General features: G+C 50.2%; 1 protein-coding gene across 7 annotated transcripts in view; it reads right to left on the bottom strand.

The window, feature by feature from the left end:
• DNM2 (dynamin 2) overlaps positions 1-24,328 on the bottom strand; it is a 115,418-nt gene that overhangs the window by 35,997 nt on the left and 55,093 nt on the right. For 4 of the 7 annotated variants that reach the window (XM_032169677.2, XM_032169681.2, XM_032169678.2 and 1 more), the window contains exons 4-9: positions 20,999-21,202; positions 19,685-19,783; positions 13,643-13,803; positions 9,818-9,960; positions 2,794-2,929; positions 1,209-1,276 (exon numbers count right to left, since the gene is read on the bottom strand). In XM_032169677.2, coding sequence (XP_032025568.1) covers positions 1,209-1,276; positions 2,794-2,929; positions 9,818-9,960; positions 13,643-13,803; positions 19,685-19,783; positions 20,999-21,202 — 811 coding nt within the window. Of the gene's footprint in view, positions 1-448; positions 588-1,208; positions 1,277-2,793; positions 2,930-9,817; positions 9,961-13,642; positions 13,804-19,684; positions 19,784-20,998; positions 21,203-24,328 lie in introns of all 7 variants that reach the window. The other 3 variants (XM_032169676.2, XM_032169679.2, XM_032169682.2) reach the window with 1 other exon arrangement.

Genomic DNA, 24,328 nt, shown 5'->3' with positions numbered 1-24,328 from the left:
CAGAGCTGAGGGACAGAGAAGTCGGTGGCTCCAGGGAAGTGTGAGAATGCCGGGCATTGGTCAAGAAGGGGTGACAGCCAGGGAGCTTCAAGGAGCTCAGCCTCCAGCAGTTGACGCAGGGGGTCCCTCTCTGCTTCCCAGGAGGCAGCAAAGCAACAGCCCAGTGAAACCCCAATTTCATCAGACACATGCTAGGCTTGGTATCAGGGTCCCAGGGACAACTGTGCATCTATCTGGCCAGTCCAGGAGGCCTGGCACTCCCGTGTGCCTGGGCCCAGGCCAACATGCTCCTGCCCCAGCCTCTGGGGAGAGGCCAAGTTCACAGACACCAAGCGATATGGGGAGAAAAAGCACCAGTGAGGGCCGATGAGGCGCTGGAAGCCTGATACCAAACCCCCGTACCCCTGTTTCCACAAGGTCAGGAGTCACCCTGCCGGGGGAGCAATACCTTACTGGTACACTGCCTAACTGTATTGATTAGCTCCTGGATAACCAGGTCGACACATTTCAGACAGGGCTCTTTCAGCTTGACGACCTGCTTTTTCACAATGGCCTCGAATGCCAAATCCGGGGTGAAAAGCCCGGTCCTGAAACCGTCCAGACCCGGGGGCAGGGGAGATAAGTCAGAGAGAAACAAAGCATGGTCAGCAATTTCATTGGCCCTGGCCGGGTACCCAACAAGGAATGAAGGTTGCGTCATGTGTGGGGTCAGATGCCTGAGTTCCACTGCCCGGAAACCCTCGGGGTGACCCGAGGACCCCGCGGCGATGGAAGGGCAGACACCTGGAGCAACTACCTTTGTTAGAATAAGGAGGGGACCCAAGAGGCTCACGAGGAAGCTGTGATGGGGACTCATGCTGCCTTCCCAAAACCCTGATTCAGTGCCGCCCCGCCCCTCCCCAGGTAAATCTGCAGTGAGCTTTCTTAGTTTAGCATGAGATTCACACCAACCGACTGGGCAGGAACTAAGCCCTATTTGATCAGGAGCTGCAGACAGCCCCAAAGCCTGCGACGGACGCAGGACTAAGACACATCCACCCTCATGTGCCCTTGGAGACCCTCAGGGAGGGGCTCACAGCTACTGAAAACCATCCAAGAGCCCTCTTAAGGCCTAAAGATTAGGGACTCAGAGGTGTGGGCGACCCAATTAGCTGGGGGGGGCACCGCGGAGAGGAAGGGACAGTGGTGACTCTCCTCCTGGAACTTGCCTGACTCCGTGGATGTTCTTAATGGCATAGCTGATCTCCCGTCGTAAGTCCTTCTCGTCAAACTCCATCTGAGAAGAGACAAACCAAGCACATGCATGGAGGCACCCAGGGCGCCCCCGTGGCAGGCGTGCATCTGGGGAATGTTCTCTCCCACGTGCGGCTATATTCACAAGGCAGAATATTTAACTCATCAAAATTTTATAAAAAAATTGAAAACTGGCCAGATACAGTGGCTCACACCTGTAATCTCAGCACTTTGGGAGGCCAAGGCAGGCAGATGGCTTGAGCCCCGGAGTTTGACACCAGCCTGGGCAACACAGTGAGACTCCATCTCTACTAAAAATACAAAAATTGTCCAGGTGGGCTGGTGCATGCCTATAGTCCCAGCTACTCGGGAGGCTGAGGTGGGAGGATCATCCGAGCCCAGGAAGGTCGAAGCTGCAGTGAGCTGTGATTGCACCACTGCACTCCAGCCTGGGTGAAAGAGCAAGACCCTGTCTCAAAAAAATAAAAATAAATAAACAAATTAATTAATTAAAACACAGTTTCAGAAAGCATGACATGAAACCAACACTCTCATCATATTGGTGGGAATATAAATTCATGTAAACTTAGATTTTTCAGACTATCAGTATGCACCATCACACCCTGCTTTTTCTTTTTTCTTTTCTTTTCTTTTCTTTTTTTTTTTTTTGAGATAGGATCTGGCTCTGTCACTGAGGCTGGAGTGTGGTGGTGCGATCTTGCCTCATTGCTGCATCCTCTGCCTCCTGGGCTCAAGTGATTCTCCTACCTCAGCTTCCCAAGTAGCTGGGACTACAGGCACACACCACCACACCTGGATAATTTCTGTATTTTTAGTAGAAATGGGGTTTCACCATATTGCCCAGGCTGGTCTTGAACTCCTGGGCTCAAGTGATCAGCCCCCTTTGGCCTCCCGTGGATTACAGGCATGAGCCACTGCATTTGGTCTTGCTCCTCTGATTTTAAAAAACTACTGTTTTTTGGGTTTTTTTAATAAAAGATGCTATGTGCTCATTGTAAACAGTATAAAACTTCAAGCAAATCACACACACATACACACACACACACACAAAAGGAAAAAGAAGTCCCAAATCCTAGCACCCAGGGCTGACATTTTTGCAAACATCCTTGCAAATACAAAGAAACACTTGTAGACATCCATGTTCAGTTTCATACATAAGGACGTTGTATATATCAGCTCAGTGCTATGCTGCACATGCTGGCTCCAACGCCTATTTTTTCTTTCTTCAACGACATGCTAGGGACATCTTCTCATGTAAATTTATCTGTATTTTCTATGTATCTTGCAAAGAATGTATATATTGGCTCTTGTCAGAGGAAAAACACAGAGGTTTTCATATGGTTCTACCCAAAACCTCAAAGCTGAGTGTCGGGAAAGGAAGGCCATGGGGACACCTCATCCAGGCCACACCCTGCCCACCACAGGTTCAGGCCTAGAGGTAGGTGCTTGAGACCTTATTGCCTGGGAGGAGGCCTGGCTCGAGGCCAGCAGGAGGGTGCCTGACCAGAGACGGGAGGGCCCAGCCCCGGGGCGCGCTACCTTCACCAGCTCAAATGGGAACCGCTCGTGGAAGATGCGATTGATTCGGGCGCCCCCGGAGAGCTCCAGTGTGTCCACCTGATCTCCTGAGCCCTCAATCCTCTTCTCAAAATCCACCCCAAACTGCTGGACCATCCTATGAGGAAAAGGAAAAAGCAAGTGTCAAAGCGGTGGTTTCCACACTGCTCTGGAATGATGTTCCAAGTCAAGCCAGGGTTTACTGTTCTTTTACCATTTTTCAGCAGCAAAATGTCTTCTGTCTATATTAAAACAAATAAACCAAATTCAAGAGCTCCCAATGGCAAATGCTGGCTACGAGTCAGGCTCAAGCTAAGCCTGTTCCGATTATTCACCCATTCTATCTGAGAAAGCCCACTTATTCCTCCCACTTTGCAGAAGACTGGAGTGAAGTTCAGGGGTCAAAGCTCAGCACCTCTGCCCGGAAGCTCAACTTGATTTGCAGGATGCTGGGAAGGAAAGGTTGCTACTTCCGCACAATTTAGGTGGCTTCCGCAGGTTCCCGCCACCTCCCAGCCTGCTGGGGTTGGTCCTACCCCATTGATGGGATGTGAGGCCTTGGACAGGACTTTGCCCCTCTGAGCCTGATTCCTCATCTACAAAATGGGTTGAGGGTAACAACGTCTACCTCCTTGGTGGGGACTGAAGATGTTTCTAGATCTCATCACCTCCAAGAAGTCACTGATCCTAAAATGCACTGTTATTTTGTGTGCCCACAAAAAAAGAAACAATGCTGCCACTAATGGTAATTCTGCAAAGACACCTGGTTTCACACAAGTTAAAATGTTTTCTTGGCCGGGTGCGGTGGCTCATGCCTGCAATATTAGCACTTTAGGATGCCGAGATGAGAGGATGGCTTTAGTCTGGGAGTTCGAGACTACCCTGGGCAACACAGTGAGACCTCATTTTATTTAAAAAAAAAAAGAAATACTGGACATGGTGGCTCACGCCTATAATCCAGGACTTTGGGAGGCTGAGGCAGGCAGATCACCTGAGCCCAGGAGTTTGAGACCAGCCTGGACAACATGGTGAAACCCCGTCTCTACTAAAAATACAAAAACGAATCGGGTGTGGTGGTGCACGCCTCTAGTCCCAGTTAATTGGGAGGCTGAGGCAGGAGAACCTCTTGAACCTGGGCAGCGGAGGCTGCAGTAAGCCAAGATCGCACCACTGCACTCCAGCCTGGGTGAGACAGAGTGAGACCCTGTCTCAAAAAAAGAAAAAAAAAGAAAAAAAGAAAGAAAGAAAATTTTTGTTGGTAAAAAATTGCTCATCTAATGGACAAAAAGTGGTAATAACATGTGTCGCCCCTTAGAATGGGCCTGGCCCTTAAAAAGAGTCTCTCAGCATTGCCTAGTGGCATCGTGAATAGTAAAAAAGTAGGATGATCTTGTTCACGTTTTAGTTTTCCTAAGCATTCCTAATTGCTCTCCCTAGGGTACTGGGCTGTCTCCCTTCATCAGTTTCCCTCCCAAAAAACATGATCTACTGAAGTACCTGGGGACTTGCTCCTAAAGGGGAGCTGCTCGAATGGTGACCACTGTCAGGGCCACCAAGGCTGGGCTGCCAAAGAAAGGGGGGGTCTCCTTCATACCCCAACTGGGAGAGGCAAGCACAAGCTGCCCAGATCCCCAGAATCTCTTTCCTCACATGAAGCAAAGGATGTGCACATTTAATTTCCTTCCAGGAGACACACAAAGGCCTACGTTAACGCTTCACCTAGAATGGGGAATTTGTTTTTTTGGTTTTTGTTTTTTGTTTTTGAGATGGAGTCTCGCTCTGTCGCCCAGGCTGGAGTGCAGTGGCACGATCTCGGCTCACTGCAACCTCCACCTCCCAGGTTCAAGTGATTCTCCTGCCTCAGCCTCTCTAGTAGCTGGGAATATAGGTGCCTGCCACCATGCCCGGCTAATTTTTGTGTTTTTAGGAGAAATGGGGTTTCGGCATGTTGGCCAGGCTGGTCTCAATCTCCTGACCTCAAGTAATCTGCCCGCCTTGGCCTCCCAAAGTGCTGGGATTACAGGCGTGAGCCACCGCGCCCGGCCTGGTATGGAAAATTGAATTGTGGACCAAACCAGGACCAAGGTCAGCAAAGGCACAGCACTAAACTAATGATAGACAACAGACTGGGCAGGGGGGGTTTGGGCAAGGATGGAGACTCTGGATACCTGCTCTCAGCCACAGGGGACAAAGCACACCTGGGCACCAGCCTCCTGGGGGCCCTGGAGGTGATTTACGGGCCCAACCCACGCTGCACAATCAGAGCATTCTGGACAATTGTGACCGGCTGGTCGGTGTCCCACGGAATTCGGGTTGAATCCTGCCCCCCTGTACCTCACAATGTGCTCTTATTTGGAAACAGGGTCACTGCAGATGTAATCAGTCAAGACAATATCACAGGGTGTGCTCATAGCCAATATAACTGGTGTCCTTATAAAAAGGGGGAGTTGGGCTGGGCATGGTGGTGCACTCCTGTAATCCCATCGCTTCGGGAAGCTGAGGTAGGAGGATCGCTTGAGCTCAGGAGTTTGAGACAGCCTGGGCAACATAGCGAGATCCAGTCTCTAGAAATACTTTAAAAATTAGCCAGGTGCTGTGGTGCATGCCAGAGGATCAGGCTACTCAGGCAGCTGAGGCGGAAGAATTGCTTGAGCCCAGGAGGTCCAGGCTGCAGTGAGCCGTGATTGCACCAGTGCACTCGACCCCAGGCAACAGAGCAAGAGATCTTGTCTCAAAAAAATAAAATAAAATAAATAAAAATTTAAAAAACAAGGCCGGGCATGGTGGTTCACGTCTGCGATCTCATAGTCGGAAAGCTCAGGCAGGCGGTTTGCTTGAGGTCAGGAGTTTAAGATCAGCCTAGGTAACATAGTAAGAACTTGTCTCTACAAAAATATAAAAATTAGCCAGGCATGGTGGCACATACCTGTATTACTCCCAGCCACTCGGAAGGCTGTGGTGGGAGGATCACCTGAGCCCAAGTGGTGAGGCTGCGGTGAGCCGGGACTGCACCACTGCACTCTAGCCTGGACAACAAGGCGAGACCCTGTTTCAAAAACAAATACATGAGGGCTGCGTGCGGTGGCTCATGCCTGTAATCCCAGCACTTTGGGAGGCCGAGGTGGGCAGATCACCTGAGGTCAGGAGTTCGACACTATCCTGGCCAACATGGTGAAACCCCTGTCCTTACTAAAAATACAAAAATTCGCCCGGTGTGGTGGCACATGCCTGTAATCACAGCTACTCAGGAGGCTCAGACAGGAGAATTGCTTGAATTGCTTGAACCCGGGAGGTTGCAGTGAGCTGAGATCATGCCACTGCGCTTCAGCCTGGGTGACAGAGTGAGACTCATAAAATGAAAAATAAAAAATAAATTTTAAACACCTACATTCCTCAACCCAAGATCCCTCTGCTGGGGTCTTTGCCCTGCAGGAATCCTTGCCTGTACAGTCACAGATGAACTTACTAGCATCAGTTAAGGCAAAAAAACAAAAAAACAAAAAAAACTCATGGGCACTGGGATACGTGAACAGTCTGCGGGCTGAGCCAGGTGGAGACAGAAGGCTCCAGGCTTTGCTTTAACAAGAAGAGAAAAACCAAGTACAGAATTCAGGCTGGGGGACGTCTATTACCGTAATTCTCGTTCTTTTGTAACGCGCGAACCGAGAAAGACCACCTATGTCTGCATGAGGACCTTGGACCCTCAGATAAAATGCTATAGCAAGAAGGCCCAGCTCTTGATAGGGGACACAGATAACAGTGGCGCTTCTCCATGGTGAGGTCAAAACAACCTGGGCAGGGAGGGCCTTGCAAGGCAACTGGTTATAAATGACGTAACATGCTAAGCCCCGGGGGACAGGGACTGTTTGTGATGGGCATCCCCTGGCCCAGTCCTGCCATGGGCTTAACAAGTAGCATTTAAATTTATTTATTTATTTACTTATTTATTTTTGAGATAGAGTCTCTGTCTGCCCAGGCTGGAGTGCAGTGGTGTGATCCTAGCTCACTGCGACCTCTGCCTCCCAGGTTCAAGTGATTGTCCTGCTTTAGCCTTTCAAGTAGCTGGGACTACAGGTGCCCACCACCACACCTGGCTAATTTTTGTATTTTTTCATAGAGACAGGGTTTCACCATGATGGTGAGGGTGGTCTTGAACTCCTGACCTCAAGTGATCCATCCACTGAGGCCTCTCAAAGTGCTGGGAATACAGGTGTGAACCATCGTCCCCAGCCTAATTTTTTTTTTTTTTTTTTAATTTCAGAGACAGGATCCCACTTTGTTGCTCATGCTGGTCTCAAACTCCTGGCTTTAAGCAATCCTCCTGCCTTGGCATCCCCACGTGCTGGGATTACAGGCACCTTGCAATCTGCCAGTTTGTCTCCATGGCCATGTGAGATGACAGCTGCTATGACCCTCACTTTAGAGGTGCAGAAAATGAGGCTCAGAGAGGTCCAATCACCTGCCTGTGGTCACACAGCAGGCCCAGGTCCACCCTCAGGCTGAATCCTCCACAACACTTCCTTCAGCCTAGTAGGCTGAATCTTGTGTGTTTTGTTTGTTTGTTTGTTTTTTTGAGACGGAGTCTTGCTCTGTCACCCAGGCTGGAGTGCAGTGGCACGATCTTGGCTCACTGCAACATCCACCTCCTGGGTTCAAGCGATTCTCCTGCCTCAGCCTCCCAAGTAGCTAGAATTACAGGGGTGCACCATCATATCCGGCTATGAATCTCCTCTTGAAGCCTGCAAAGGGCCATTATCTGCTCTGTAGAAAGTGTTTTGTAACGTAGTCAAGGATGTCTGAGCATAAAAGCACTCTGGCCCCTAAGCCCACGACCATGCACTGCTGCCTGGCAGAGGGGGTGGGGGGATGCCAGGACTGTGATGGCCAGAGGAGGCAGTGTCCTCCTGGTGTCCCTGTGGGAAGTGCCTCATGCATGGCACCGTCTGCAGTATGAGCTACCCAGGAGTCCCTGTCACCTGCTCTGGTCCAGCTGTTCCAGTGCCTCAGGGTCCCTTACAGGCCAAATGCCAAAAGGTCAGAGGCAGAAGAGTCCCCGAGTGAGAATTTAGGATTGTGGGGGCACACCTGCTCCCCAACCTCACAGCTAGGCAGCTGCACCAACCAAGTCATGGGGTGGATCTTAAGAGCCCGAGCCAGAGAGGGACCTAACCTAGCCAAGGTCTGGCTCCCACCCCCTCTCCCATGTCTCTTCTCCCACCACGGCCAGGGAGCCTGTGAGCACCTGAGTCAGTCCTGACCTTCTTGTGCTCAGAACTGTCCATGGCTCCCACCTCACTCACAGCAAAAGCCAATGTCCTCCCTGAGGCCCCACAAGGCCCTGCATAGCCGGCTCCATCACCCCCTCCCACTCCCCTCACTCACTCCATCCAGCCACAGGGTCTTCCTCTGACATGCCCAGCCCAGTCCTGCCACAGGGCCTTTGCACTGGCCGGGCTTAATCCCACACGGGTCCTGCCCTCACCTGCTTCAGGTCTTCACCTGACACTCAACTTCTTTTTTTTTTTTTTGAGACGGAGTCTTGCTCTGTCGCCCAGGCTGGAGTGCAGTGGCGCGCTCTCGGCTCACTGCAAGCTCCGCCTCCCAGGTTCACGCCATTCTCCTGCCTCAGCCTCTCTGAGTAGCTGGGACTACAGGCGCCCGCCACTACGCCCGGCTAATTTTTTTTTTGTATTTTTAGTAGAGACGGGGTTTCACCGTGGTCTCGATCTCCTGACCTCGTGATCCGCCCGCCTCGGCCTCCCAAAGTGCTGGGATTACAAGCGTGAGCCACCGCGCCCGGCCTCTTTTTTTTTTTTTGAGACGGAGTCTTACTCTGTCGCCCAGGCTGATATGCAGTGACACGTTCTCAGCTCACTGCAACCTCTGCCTCTTGGCTTCAAGCGATTCTCTTGCCTCAGTCTCCCGAGTAGCTGGGATTACAGGCACCTGCCACCACGCCCAGCTAATTTTTGTATTTTTAGTAGAGATGGGGGTTTCACCATGTTGGCCAGGCTGGTCTTGAACTCCGGACCTCAAGTGATCCTCCCGCCTCGGCCTCCCAAAATGTTGGGATTACAGGCGTGAGCCACCACGCCTGGCCAATGCTTATCTTTTTTTTTGGAGATGGAGTCTTGCCCTATCACCCAGGCTGGAGTGCAATGGCGTGATCTCAGCTCACCACAACCTCCACCTCCCGGGTTCAAGCAATTCTCCTGCTTCAGTCTCCCAAGTAGCTGGGATTACAGGCATGCGCCACCATGCCTGGCTAATTTTGCAATTTTTTTTTTTTATTTTTTTGAGACAGAGTCTCACTCTGTCGCCCAGGCTGGAGTGCAGTGGTGCGATCTCAGCTCACTGCAAGCTCCGCCTCCTAGGTTCATGTCATTCTCCTGCCTCAGCCTCCTGAGTAGCTGGCTAATTTTTTGTATTTTGAGTAGAGAGGGGGTTTCACCGTGGTCTCAATCTCCTGACCTCGTGATCAACCCGCCTCAGCCTCCCAAAGTGCCTCCCAAAGTGCTAGGATCACAGGCGTGAGCCACCGTGCCCAGCCTTTTTTTTTTTTAAACGGAGTCTCACTCTGATGCCCAGGCTGGAGTGCGGTTGCGCAGTCTCGACTCACTGCAAGCTCCACTTCCTGGGTTCACGCCATTCTCCTGCCTCAGCCTCCCAAGTAGCTGGGACCACAGGCACCCACCACCACGCCTGGCTAATGCACCACTTTCATATTTTGACATTTAACACACTATACATTTTCTTTCTTGTTTTTTGTCCCATTCATCCCACTTCCCCCCATTCTGAGCACTCCAGGGGGCAGGGATGGACGCCTGTCCCCTTCACTGGGGCGACTGCCATGCTTAGGATGGAGTCTGGCATCAGAAGGCTTGCAGTGAGTGTCTGCTGAATGAATGAGTGAACAAGTGATGAGTGGTGCCCAGGCTAGGGGTCCCTGTGGCTGATGGAAGGCAGGGGCCAGGCTGGTGGTGGTGGTGGGTGCCGGGGTACGTACTGCAGCAGGGCTTTGGTTTTGCGGGTGGGGTCGTCGGGCCGGAAGTTCTTGTACTCCTCCACCTCCTTCTCCAGGGACAGCAGCTGGCTCTGTAGTTTGCTACGTAGGGCCGGCAGCGACTCCCGGATGTGGTTGGTCAGTTGCTGCAGGAAAGAGGTCAGAGATCAGAAACGGTGGCATGGGCAGGAGACCAGGGAGTGGCAGACACACTCCCCCAACCAAGGGCCAACGCCAGGGTGCCACTATGAGGCCACCACACCACACAGCCTTGAGAGACAGCAACAGATAAATCAAGCCACAGACACACTTGTGTCTGGGAAAGGAGATGGCATGGAGCTGCCCATGAGCGTAAGAGGCTACAAACAGCCCACAGGGCCGACATCAGGCACTGGGCATATCCACGCCTTGGAGGACAGGCAACTGCTTGCAAGGACAGTCCATCCAGACCACGGAACACAGGGGCCAATGAACACACATGGGGATAGGCCCTACAAACTAAGATGGAAAGATCTCCCCTGAAAAGGTGCAGAATGCACTCAAGATGAGCTCCCTGGCTGCATCTGCATCTACAGAGAGAAGCAAGAAAGATTCAAAATAGACAAATGTGGGCCAGGCACGGTGGCATAGCTACATCTACAGTACCTAGCTAATTTTTAAAAGTTTTTTTATCTTTGGTAGAGAGAAGGTCTCACCATGTTGCCTGGGCTGGTCTCAAACGCCTATCCTCTAGTGATCTGTCTCAACCTCCCCAAGTGCTGGGATTACAGGTGTGAGCCACTGCACCCAGCCTTCTCTATTGTAGGACAGATGGCCAAACTCTGCTTTACACTTTTCAAGTATAGGCTGATTTTATGGCTTTGTTTTTCTTTTTCTTTCTTTTTTTTTTTTTTTGAGACAGAGTCTTGCTCTGTCACCCAGGCTGGAGTGCCATCATGTGATCTCGGCTCACTGCAACCTCCACCTCCTGAGTTCTTTCTCAGCCTCCCGAGTAGCTGAGACTATAGGCGCCCACCACCACACCCAGATAATTTTTGTATTTTTTGGTAGAAACAGGGTTTCATTGTGTTGGCCAGGCTGGTCTCGAACTCTTGATCTTAAGTGATCCTTCTGCCTCAGCCTCCCAAAGTGCTGGGATTACAGGTGTGTGCCACCGTGCCTGGCCCACATTTGTTTATTTTGAATCTTTCTTGCTTCTCTCTGTAGATGCAGATGCAGCCAGGGAGCTCATCTTGAGTGCATTCTGCACCTTTTCAGGGGAGATCTTTCCATCTTAGTTTGTGGTGTGGCAGCACACGCCTGTAGTCCCAGCTACTCGGGAGGCTAAGGCAAAAGGATCGCTTGAGTACAGGAGGCTGAGGATGCAATGAGCCGTGTTTGTGTCACAGCAATCCAGCCTGGACAACAGAGTAAGACCTTGTCTGAAAAATCAAAAAGGCTGGGCACCGGCCTGGGGCAGTGGCTCACGCTTGTAATCCCAGCACTTTGGGAGGCCAAGGCAGACAGATCACAAGGTCAAGAGATCGAGACCATCCTGGCTAACACGGTGAAACCCTGTCTCTACTAAAAATACAAAAAAAAAAAGAAAAAAATTAGCCGGATGTGGTAGCGGGTGCCTATAGTCCCAGCTACTTGGGAGGCTGAGGCAGGAGAATGGTGTGAACCCAGGAGGCAGAGCCTACAGTGAGCAGAGATTGCGCCACTGTACTCCAGCCTGGGCAACAGAGCAAGACTCCGTCTGGGGTTGGGAGAAAGGCCGGGCTGGGTACAATGGCTCACGACTGTAATCCCAGCACTTTGGGAGGCTAAGGCGGGCGGATCACCTGAGATCAGGAGATGGAGACAAGCCTGGCCAACATGGTGAAACCCTGTCTCTGCTAAAAATACAAAAGTTAGTTGAGTGTGGTGGCGCATGCCTGTAATCCCAGCTACTTGGGAGGCTGAGGCACGAGAATCACTTGAACCTGGGAGGCGGAGGTTGGAGTGAGCTGAGATCATGCCACTGCACTCCAGCCTGGGCAACAGAGTGAGGCTCTATCTCAAAATAATAAATAAATAAATAAATAAATAAATAAATAAATAAATAAATAAATAAAAAGTGTCTGGCGAGCTAGAAAAGAGGCATGAAGGAACCTCATATCTATGGCATGGAGCAAGTGGGGTAACCCAAAGACCTCCGTGACCAGGGGTCCCTGCCCTGCAGCCCTGGCCATGGACCCCCATCTGTGTGGGCTGCCTAGAAAGGCAGGGAGCTACACTGGCCATCCCTTGGTCTGTGACAGGATACTAGGGCACTTAAGTCATGAGCAAATGGAGAGGAAGGGGCACTGCTGCTCTGGGAAGCACTCCACATGGGAGGGGGCTTTTCGCTGCTGGCTCTCAGGAGGCCCCATCCAGCTGCAGAGTTTTACTTCCCTTCCTCTCCCTACTCCCGTTTGCAGGCAGACCCCAGCTTCCTCTCCTGGAGGGCCCCTCCCTCTAGACACTGACTTCCCTCTTTGCTCTCCTGAGCTGCCTTCTCTGGGCAGCTCTTTGCCTGGCCCCCGCGCCCCTACTGGATGCTTGATCATGCATTTATCTGGCGGTTTGTTGGGTGTCAGTCTCCCCCATTAGAATTATGCCTTCCACAAGGACAGGAACCTGCTCTCGTGTGGACACTGTGTCCCCCTGATACATGCATGAAAAGATGACTCCTGGAGTGCTGCTGAGGCTCTGCTGCCATCCTGGAAGGTGCTAGAAAACAGCGCGGAGGAACGTCTTGCCCCTGCTACCACGCACTGGCCCACTGTATAGCTTTTAATACCATTTCTGTTTATGCACAATGTGAATATATTACTTATAAGAAGAGAACGATAGGCCAGGCATGGTGGCTCATGCTTTTAATCTCAGCACTTCGGGAGGCTGACACAGGCAGATCACTCGAGCTCAGGAATTTGAGACCAGCCTGGCCAACATGGTGAAACTCCATCTCTACTAAAAATATAAAAATTAGCCAGGTGTGGTGGCGCACACCTGTAATCCCAGCTACTCAGGAGGCTGAGACACGAGAATCACTTGAACCTGGGAAGTGGAAGTTGCAGTGAGCCAAGATCATGCCACTGCACTCTAGCCTAGGTGACAGAGTGAGACTCTGTCTCCAAAAAAAAACAAAAAACAAAAATCAAAAATACATAATAATAATAATAAATAAAAAAGAGTTATTAACCCCCCTGTCACCAACCCCAGGCAATGCATACAATCTTCTGGGTAAATGACTGAATAATTACAATGGTAATTAAAATATTGGTAATAATAACAGTGATGGTTGTAGTAGCAGCAGCACCAAGTCACTACTCTTCACCAGACCCTGAATCAAGTACATTTCTTTTATTTAGTTATTTAATTTTTTGAAACAGGGTCTCACTCTATTGCTCAGGCTGGGATGCAGTGGCATGAACATGGCTCACTGAAGCCTTGATTTTCCAGGCTCAAGTGATCCTCCTGCCTTAGCCTCCTGAGTACCTGGGACTACAGGCATGTGCCACCACGCTTAGCTAATATTTTCTATTTTTCCTAGAGATGGGGGTCTCCATATGTTGCCCAGACTGGTCTCAAACTCCTAGGCTCAAATGATCCTCCTGCCTTGGCCTCCCAAAGTGCTGGGTATTATAGGCGTGAGCCACTGTGCCTGGCCAAGTACATTTATTACAGCACACATAAATGTGGACTGAACCCATTTTGCTAAAACAAGTGCTGCTCCAGCCTGAAACAAGTGCCAGTGAGGATTGCAGCTGTTGTGCAGTGCACAGCCTATGCCACTGCACACTACTGTACAAACCCTTGCAGTACCTGATTCAGCGTCTTCTGCAGATGTGGCGTGCCCATGCGGTCAGCCATGTGCCGGTAGGCCGGGTGGGAGAGGAAGAACTTCCTCTCAGCTGCCAGTGCTGCACGGATGTCCTTCTTGCCCTCAATATCCTTCTGGCTGCGGTTCACCACGCCAATGTAGCCTGTGGGGAGAGGCAGTCAGGTCAGGGGCAAAGCTAGGTGAGCCAAGTGGACCTGGCATGGGGATGAGCAAGATTCAAGTATAGAGATGGATCCTGTCCCGCGAGGCACTCACAGACTATGTCATAACGTGTTACTCAGAAACAACACAGAGGGTGCGAATGCACATGGCAGCTGTGAAGGGCAACATTAAGTATCTGGAGGAAGGAGAGATCACATCCAGCCTGTGTGCGCAGGGACAGAAAAAAGCTTTGGGGCAGATGAAATCTACAAGCCGAGATTCAAAGATAGCTAAGAAAAAATCTCAGCCGGGCGCGGTGGCTCACGCCTGTAATCCCATCACTTTGGGAGGCTGAGGTGGGTAGATCACGAGGTAAGGAGCTCGAGGCCACCCTGGCCAGCATGGTGAAACCCCGCCTCTACTAAAAATACAAAAAATTAGCCGTGCATGGTGGTGCGTGATTATAGTCCCAGGTACTCAGGAGGCTGAGGCAGGAGAACCGCTTGAACCCGGCAGGCGGAGGTTGCAGTGAGCCAAGATCATGCAACTGCACTCCAGCCTGGGCGACAGAGCAAGACTCTGAATAAAAAGAAAAAGAAAAAGAAAAAAAATCTCAAGGCCAGGTGCAGTGGCTCACGCCTGTAATTCCAACACTTTGGGAGGCTGAGGCGGGTGGAACGCTTGAGCCCAAGAGTTCGAGACCAGCCTGGATAACATGGCAAAACCCCATCTCTACAAAAATATACAAAAATTAGCGAGGCGTGGTAGCACATGTGTATAGTCCCAGCCACCTGGGAGGCTGAGATGGGAGGATCACCTGAGCCTGGGAGTTCGAGGTTGCAGCAAGCTGTAATCACCCCACTGCACTCCAGCCTGGGCAACAGAGCGAGGTCTTGTCTCAAAAGAAAAAAAAGAAATAACATCTTAAAATCAAGAGCAATAGGGAAGAGCTAAAATCCACTATCAAACGAGTATATTTTAAACAGTTGGGTACATCAGGGTATTCATGTCCAGAGAGATCAATGGAACTGAAAAGAAAGTCCAAAACTACACCAAGAAGGAGGTAGAACTGAAAGTTAACACTTCAACATGTGGGGGAGAAAAGCTGGATAATTCAATACACACTGTTGCAAAGAATCCAAGTGGAATACCTACCACTGCACTCCTGGCTAGGTTTTTGTTTTGTGGGGTTTTTTGTTTTGAGGCAGTTTCACTCTTGCTGCCCAGGCTGGAGTGCAGTGGCGCAATCTCAGCTCACGGCAACCTCCGCCTCCCGAGCATCTGGGATTACAGGCGTGCGTCACCACGCCTGGCTAATTTTAGTTTTTTCAGTAGAGACGGGGTTTCACCATGTTGGCCATGCTGGTCTTGAACTCCTGACCTCATGGTCTGCCCGCCACGACCTGCCAAAGTGCTGGAATTACAGGCGTGAGCCACAGCGCCTGGCCTATGCTCCATTTTCTTTGCAGTGGAGTTGTGCATGTTTCTCTTGAGAAGCAGGGGAGAGGTGCCTGTCATCTATCCTGAAGGGTCTTGTGGGATGTTACGGCTCTTCATCCTCGCCAGATCTCTCTCGGATCCAAGAGGGAGGAGGGAAACGGAGACATGCCAAGGTGAGGTCACAGTAGGAGACCCAAGATCTGAACCTAGATCCCTGTGAAGCCAAAGTCACCATCACCTGTGTGACAGCACAAAGAAGGAAACAGCAGGGGCCAGCGAAAAGCATCTGGCTTGGATTTGGGTTGATTTACTTATTTAAGAGATGGAGTCTCACTCTGTTGCCCATTCTGCATAGCAGTGGCACAATCATAGCTTACTACAGTTTTGAACTCCTGGGCTCAAGCCATCCTCCAGACTCAGCCTCCTGAGTAGCTGGTAGTACAGGCACATGCACCATCACACACGGATTTTCTTCTTCTTCTTTTTTTTTTAAAGACAGAGTCTCACTCTGTCACCCAGGCTGGAGTACAGTGGTGCAATCTCAGCTCATTACAACCTCCGCCCCCCGGGTTCAAGCGATTCTCATGTCTCAGCCTCTCAAATATCTGGGATTACAGGCATGCACCAACACACCCAGCTAATTATTTTTTGTATTTTTAGTAGAGCTGGGGTTTCATCCACCCACCTTGGCCTCCCAAAGTGCTGGGATTACAGGTGTGAGCCACTGTGCCCAGCCTGGATAATTTTTTAAGAGAGAGATGGGGTCTTGCTGTGTTGCTCAGGCTGGTCTCAAACTCTGGGCCTCAAGCCATCCTCCCAACTGTGCTTTCCAAAATCCTGGGGTTATAGGCATGAGCCACCACGCCTAGCCTGGGTTCCCGTAAAGGAAGAGGAGTTGTGAGTCTTTAGTACGCCAGGAAAAAGGGTCCAGTGGGAGGGCTTCTGAAGCCTAAGGTCACAAAGCGGGAGCAGGCCTACAAGTGAGCTGAGAGTGGAAGCGCCTTCGTTCTTGGAAACAGGAAGGAAGGCAGAGAAGGGCAGCCATGGACATCAGTGAGTCCGGAGGAAGGGAAAGAGGCCCATATCACCAAGTCCTCAGCCCGGCTAGTGCCCACAGACCCCAAAGCCCCTTAGGATCCAAGATGGAGGCGTAACAGTGTCCAAGGGCAGCCGGGTCGGGGTGGCTGTAGTAGGGTGTGGGGTTGAGTAGGGTCTGCTTTCCTCTTTAGCACCAGCAAATTCTCCCCAAACCTCAGCCAGCCACAGATTCGCTTCTCAGCTCCGGATCTTCACAGCTAAACAGGGTTTTGATTTTAGCCCTGACAGCATTCCCCTGAGATCCGGGGTCACCTCACCACTCAACGTCTCAGCCGTGCTGGGGGATGGTGGCAACCAAGGTCTGAACTTTTCCCCACACCTATCTCAGACATCAAGATGGAAAACCCAGGAGTAAACGAAATGCTCTAAATAACTGTGGCTAAGCATGAAGGGAAAGGCAGGAGGTGCCGGCAGCTTAGAGTAGATGCCAGAGGGCAGGAATGGCTTTAACAAAATACAAAAGAAGGCTGGGCACGGTGGCTCATGCCTTTAATCCCAGCACTTTGGGAGGCTGAGGTGATGGATCACATGAGATCAGGAGTTCAAGACCAGCCTGGCCAACATGGTGAAACCCCATCTCTACTAAAAACACAAAAATTAGCTGGGTGTGGTGGCGAGTGCCTGTAATCCCAGCTACTCAGGTGGCGGAGGTTGCAGTCAGCTGAGATTGTGCCCCTGCACTCCAGCCTGGGCAATAAGAATGAAACTCTGTCTTAACAAAGCAAAACAAAACCAAACAAAACCTAGCCAGAAGCAATCGCACATGCTTGTAATTCCAGATACTTGGGAGGCTGAGCTTGGAGGATCACTTGAGCCTGGGAGTTTAATGCTACAGTGAGCTATGATTGTCCCAGTGCACTCCAGCCTAGGTGACAAAGACATCGTCAAAAAAAAAAAAAAAAAAAAAAAGAAAGAAAGAAAAAAACTTCTAACAGCAAGAGTGAACCCTGATGCAAACCATGGACGTGGGGTGGGGTGGTGACAATGGGTCAATCTAGGCTCTTCAGTTCTAACAAATGCACCACTCTGCTAGGCATGTTGAAAGTGGGGGAGGTTATAGATGTGTGGGCTACAGGGCCGAGGGCTGATAGGAAATCTCTGTATCTCCCTCTCAGTTTGGCTATTAACCTAAAACTGCTGCTCTGATAAAATAAAATGCTTGAATTTTTTTTTTTTTTTTTTTTGAGACAGAGTCTTGCTCTGTCACCCAAGCTGGGAGTGAAGTGGCACAATCTCGGCTCACTGCAACCTCCACCTCCTGGGTTCAAGTGATTCTCCTGCCTCAGCCTCCCAAGTAGCTGGGACTATAGGCGTGTGCCACCACGCCCGGCTAATTTTTTGTATTTTTAGTACAGACAACATTTCACTGTGTTAGCAAGGATGGTCTTGATCTCCTGACCTCGTGATCCGCCCGCCTCGGCCTCCCAAAGTGCTGAGATTACAGGTGTGAGCCACCACGCCCAACCCAAAATATTTAAAATATTTTTAAAATAAAATAAAAAATACTTAGGTTACTCCTATCAGAAGATCTGTACCTGAACTTGAACCTGAACCTGATCAGGCCTCTGTCTCCATCTAATTACCAGCTAACAGAGAACAGTAATTGGCCAAATCCCAAATGTGGGATGTAGTCTGGTTTCTTCCACAAATGAATGGTATAGAAAAAAACAAACAGGATGGCAAGGAGAAGTATTTGAAAAGAAATGTGGGTATTTATGTGTAAAATGCTACAATGCCTAGGATTTATAGAATTTTTATTTTTTTTTAGAGGCAAGATCTTGCTCTGTTGTGCAGGCTAGAGTATAGTGGTGTGATCATAGCTCACTGCAGCTTCGAACTCCTGGGCTCAAGCAATCTTCCCACCTCAGCCTCTTAAGCAGGTGGGACTATAGGTGTACCCCACCATGCCCAGCTAACTTTTTAATCTTTAGTAGAGACAGGGACTTGATATGTTGCCCAGGCTAGTCTTGAACTCCCAGCCTCAAGGGATCCTCCTGCCTCAGCCTCCCAAAGCACTGGGATTACAGGCGTGAGCCACCTCGCCCAGCCAGTGCCTAGGATTTGTGTTAAAATCTTCCAGGAAGATGGCTGGGCACAGTGGCTCATGCCTGTAATCCCAGCACTTTGGGAGGCCGAGGCGGGTGGATCATGAGGTCAGCAGTTCGAGACCAGCCTGGCCAACATGGTGAAACCCTGTCTCAATTAAAAATACAAAAATTAGCCAGGCGTGGTGGCTGGCACCTGTAATCCCAGCTACTCGGGAGGCTGAGGCAGGAGAATGGTGTGAAGCTGGGAGGTGGAGGTTGCAGTGAGCCCAGGCTGCGCCATTGCACTCCAGCCTAGGCAACAGAGACTCCGTCTCATAAATAAATAAATAAATAAATAAATAAATAAATAAATAAATAAATAAATAAATAAATAAATAAATAAATAAATAAATAAATAAATAAATAAATAAAATGAAAAAATAAAATCTTCCAGGAAGAAAATAATAATAGCAGGTTAGGATATTTGGGGGAATCGCTATTAGCCAGATATTAGTAACCACCGAAGCTGGGGAAGCCACCCACGAGGACTCTTTGAACTCTTTTCTACATTTTTGGGAATGTTTGAAAATGCTCATAATAGGCCGGGTGCGGTGGCTCATGGCTGTAATCCCAGCACTTTGGGAGGCCAAGGCGGGTGGATCACCTGAAGTCAGGAGTTTGAGACCAGCTTGGCCAACACAGTGAAACCCCGTCTCTAGTAAAAATACAAAAATTAGCTGGGCGTGGTGGTGCGCACTTGTAATCCCAGCTACTCCGGAAGCTGGGGCAGAAAAATCAGTTGAACCTGGGAGGTGGAGGTTGCAGTGAGCCAAGATTGTGCCACTGTACTATAGCTTGGGTGACAAGAGCAAAAACTGTCTCAAAAAAAAAAAAAAAGAAAAAAGAAAAAGAAAAGGAAAGGGGAAGGAAAGGGAAAAGGGAAGGGAAGGGAAGGCTCATAATAGAAAGTAATAAAAAAATTAATTAAAGTTATAAACCCTGGGGAGCTGAGAGCTGCAGAAGATTCACCAGTGGCTGTCTGGTGGAAGTGTGGCTGTGGGTGAGTTTAGTTTCCTCTTTCTATACACTTGTTTTCTAATGTTTCAGAAACCAGCAGGTGTTAACTGTGCAATTGAAAAATGAATGCATACAAATTAGGAGAAAAAGATACATATGCTCAAAGGGAAAAGAAAGAAGGAGTTACGGTGAAATGGAGAAGCAGTGACTTCCAGGCAGGCAGGGAACAGGTGCCAGGGTTTCAGTAATGATAAGGACCCCACCCGTCCTCCTGCTTCCCCAGCACCCTCAAAGCCACACCTCTTCTCAACGGGAGCAACTTGTTCTCCAAGACGTCCCTGGCGTCGGTGCCCTCGTCCATCAGGTCAAGCTTGGTGATGACACCGATGGTCCGTAGGCCTGAAAGAGCCCAGAGGTCAGAGGTCAGAGGCTGCCACCAGGAAAGAGCATCGGCTGGCAGCTGCAGGCCACCTGGGGTCCAGTCAGCCCTGAAACTTCCAGGTCACATCACCTGGGAAAGCCAGAATGTCACAGGCCTGGACCCCAGTTTCCTACATGTCGAATGAAGATGGTCACAGCCCTGATCTCACAGGGTGGTCATAAGGGTGAGCCTGGCACATGGCAAATACTCAACAAATGCTGGCCGTTATTGTCACTTGTGTTATTAAGGACAACCTCTGCTGCTGCAGGCTTGGGGAAACCGCATGTAAACATGATTCCTGGGCCAGATTTTGATGCTGGACTCTCCAAGTGGCAGCAAAGTCCCAAGGGAACATTTGAGTTTGACACGACTGTTTCCAGGGCTACCTCTTGCCTGAATGGCTAAAATTCCACTCTGGAAACCATCCCATCCAATTCCACCTCTCCACAAGTCATTCCAGAGTCAAGGATGTCCTCCTAGCAAAGTCTCACCTCTGCAGATCAACTGCTCCCACGGGGGGCTGAGGGCCTGGCTCTGTGCTAACCATGTGTGTTGTATGTGTGGCATGTGCATGAGACACTGGGGACAGATGCAAGCCAGAGTGAAGATCTCTGGTGGGTGCCAATTTGGGCATCAAGGGGGCCACAGCTGTGCCCTCCCTGGGGCCCCTTCCTGCTCACATTCTGCAGTGAGGGTTCAGTAGAGGGATCTGACTAGAGGGGCCCAGGGGTGTCAACTCGAAGGCAAATAGACGATCTCACCATGCAAAGACCAGAAACAACCCAAACGTTCAACAGTCCTCACATCAGCTATCCGGGTTAGGACTGAAGTGCCCGTTCTGACTAAGAGGGGACCATGTCTCAGGGAGCAGAGTAACAGTTAGATGGGACCTAAGATCGCATCTGGGCCATGGAGTACTGGGCCCTTCCTTCAGCCCTAGGCTAGCTTCCCACCCTGGCAACATGGGCACTGCCATGTCCAAGAAGGACTGTCCAACTGCCACACAGTGACTTCCCAGGGGATGCCCACCAGCACTGCTGGTTCTTAGAGGAAGTGCCGTGTTCCAGGAGGCCTTTTCCTAAAGCGGTCATGTATTAAAGAGAATGCCAGTGACTTGGAACCAAGGATGCTGGGCACGTCCCATGCTCAGAGGCACCTGGAAGAGGGGACTGCTGCCCTGGGCTCAGGGTTACCTTGGGGATCGACCTCCTTGGCCAGCTTGAGGGCGTCGGAGTTGGCCAGGTCCATGTTGGCAGGCGTGACGGCCAGAATGAGGCTGCTCTCCCGGCTGATGAACTGCAGGATCATGTCCTTGATCTGGTACTCGATGTCTGGAGGCTGGTCGCCCACGGGCACCTTGGTGATACCCGGGAGGTCGATGAGGGTCAAGTTCAACACTGGGAGGGAAACCAGAGGGAAAGGCATTCAGAGCCAGGAGAGGGGAGGCACAAACAGGCCCACAGCTACCCAGCTGACTACCAAAGTTCCTGCGCGAGGCTCAGACCTGAGGATGTCGCCTGACACTCCGCCTGAACCACACCTTTGATCCAGTAACTCCCCTTCTAGGATCCCATCCTACAGATACCTTCTACCTACTCCATTTCAATGACGCAGTTCTAAATCAGGACAGTTCAGACTGGAATAGATCTAAATGACTGAATAAATTTCAGCCCATCCATTCAGCCAATACCAAAGAACCATTATGGAGAAACAGATGAGGCTGGGCGCGGTGGCTCACGTCTGCAATCCCAGCACTTTGGGAGGCTGAGGTGGGTGGATCACTTGAGGCCAGGAGTTCGAGACCAGCCTGGCCAACATGGCAAAATCCCATCTGTACTAATTATACAAAAATTAGCCGAGCATGGTAGCACACACCTGTACTCCCAGCTACTCGGGAGGCTGAGGCATGAGAATCACTTGAACCCAGAAGGTGGAGGTTACAGTGAGCTGAGATCGTACCACTGCACTCCAGCCTGGGCGACAGAGCAAGACTGTCAAAAAAACAAAAACAAAAGACAAATGGATGAGGCCGGGCATGGTGGCTCATGCCTGTAATCCCAGCACTTTGGGAGGCCATGATGGGTAGATCACTTGAGCTCAGGAGTTCGAAACCAGCCTGGGCAAGATGGCGAAACCCTATCTCTACCAAAAATATAAAAAAATAGCCTGGCATGATGCTGTGCATCTGTTGTCCTAACTACTCAGGAGACTAAGCGGGAGGATCGCCTGAGCCTAGGAGGAAAAGAAGTGAGCCAAGATCTCACCACTGTACTCCAACTTGGCCAACAGTGTGAAACCCTGTCTCAAAAAAAAAAAAAAAGAATAAAGAAACATTCTGAGAGGCATACAAAAAAAAAAAAAAAAAAGCATAGGCGGATGCAGTGGCTCACACCTGTAATCCCAGCACTTTGGGAGGCCAAGGCGGGCAGATCACCTGAGGTCGGGAGTTCGAGACCAGTCTGACCAACATGGAGAAATCCCGTCTCTACTAAAAATACAAAATTAGCTGGGTGTGGTGGCGCATGCCTGCAATCCCAGCTACCTGGGGGGCTGAGGCAGGAGAATCACTTGAACCCAGGAGGTGGAGGTTGCGGTGAGCCGAGATTGTGCCACTGAACTCCAGCCTGGGCAATAAGAGTGAAACTCCATCTCAGAAAAAGCATAAATGATTTTTTTTCTTTTCTTTTTTTTTTTTTTTGAGACGGAGTCTCACTCTGTCGCTCAGGCTGGAGTGCAGTGGCGCAATCTTGGCTCACTGCAAGCTCCGTCTCCCGGGTTCACGCCATTCTCCTGCCTCAGCCTCCCGAGTAGCTGGGACTACAGGCGCCCGTCACCACGCCCACCTAATTTTCTGTATTTTTAGTAGAGACAGGGTTTCACCGTTTTAGCCAGGATGGTCTCAATCTCCTGACCTCGTGATCCGCCCGCCTCGGCCTCCCAAAGTGCTGGGATTACCCGCGTAAGCCACTGCACCCGGCCACAAAAAAAAAAAAAAAAAAAAGCATAAATGATTTTTATGTTATGCTAACAATTTAAGGAAAAGGAGTGATAAACACATACACAACATATACATAGATACAATCACAATTGTTTAATATGTTTTTTTCTTACACATTTTTTTAAGATACAGGGTCTTACTATGTTACCCAGGTGGAGTGCAGTAGCTATTCACAGATGTGATCATAGCTCACTGCAACCTCCACCTCCTGGGCCCAAGTGACCCTCCTGACTCAGCCTTTCAGGTAGCTTGAATGACAGGTGTGCGAAACCACACCCAGCTCATGTTTGCACTGTCATCTGAAGAACCTAAAATATGTGTGCAAAACTGGTTGACAAGGTAGGTTTTTGCAATATACCGTTCTGTAATTTTTGAATTCCGAGCCACATGCAAGTATCATTTATTGAAAAACAAATTTTAAAATTTATCGCAAGGAACCCATCGTGGTAGCAATTTGTGCCTCTGGGCCAGAGGATGTCTATGGCCCCGGGCTGCTGTTTGAATGGACAGTTTTAAAATCAGGATATTTGGCGGGGCAAGGTGGCTCAAGCCTGTAATCCCAGCACTTTGGGAGGCAGATGCAGGCGATCACCTGAGGTTAGGAGTTCGAGACCAGCCTGGCCAACATGGTGAAACCCCATCTCTACTAAAAATACAAAAAAGTAGCTGGGTGGGCTGGGCGTGGTGGCTCACGCCTGTAATCCTAGCACTTTGGGAGTCAGAGGCGGGTAGATTGCCTGAGCTCAGGAGTTCAAGACCAGCCTGGGCAACGTGGTGAAACCCTGTCTCTACTAAAAACAAAAAAATAATAATAATAATAAAAAATAAATTAGCCAGGCGGGGTGGTACACACCTGTAATCCCAGCTACTCGGGAGGCTAAGGCCAGAGAATCGCTTGAACCCGGGAGGTGAAGGTTGCGTTGAGTGGAGATCGTGCCACTACACTCCAGCCTGGGCAACAGAGCGAGACTCTGTCTCAAAAAAAAAAAAAATTGGCTGGGCACCGTGGCTCACGTCTGTAATCCCAGCACTTTGGGAGGCCAAGGTGGGCAGATCACAAGGTCAGGAGTTCGAGACAATCCTGGCCAATATGGTGAAATCCCATCTCTACTAAAAATACAAAAAATCAGCCAGGCGTGGTGGCGGTCGCCTCTAGTCCCAGCAACTTGGGAGGCTGAGGCAGGAGAATAGCTTGAACGCGGGAGGCAGAGGCTGCAGTGAGCTGAGATCGCACCACTGTCTAGTCTGGGCGACAGAGCAAGACTCCATCTCAAAAAAAAAAAAAAAAAAAATTGGCTGGGTGTAGTGGTGCATGCCTGTAATCCCAGCTACTTGGGCGGCTGAGGTACAACAATTGCTTGAACCTGGGAGGCAGAGGTTGCAGCGAGCAGAGATCAGGCCACTGCACCCCAGATTGGGCAACAGAGCGAGACTCTGTCTCAAAAAAAAAAAAACAGGATATTTTACAGAAGACTGGTTCTGGCCTCTCTTGAGGTACCAGCAGATCTGGCTGCCTTGAGCCAAG

Source organism: Hylobates moloch, unplaced genomic scaffold, assembly GCF_009828535.3.
Source record: "Hylobates moloch isolate HMO894 unplaced genomic scaffold, HMol_V3 SCAFFOLD_12, whole genome shotgun sequence".
NCBI classification, from domain to species: Eukaryota; Metazoa; Chordata; class Mammalia; order Primates; family Hylobatidae; genus Hylobates; species Hylobates moloch.
The sequence above is the reverse complement of the archived record's forward strand: the minus strand, read 5'-3'. Positions and strand labels throughout refer to the sequence as shown.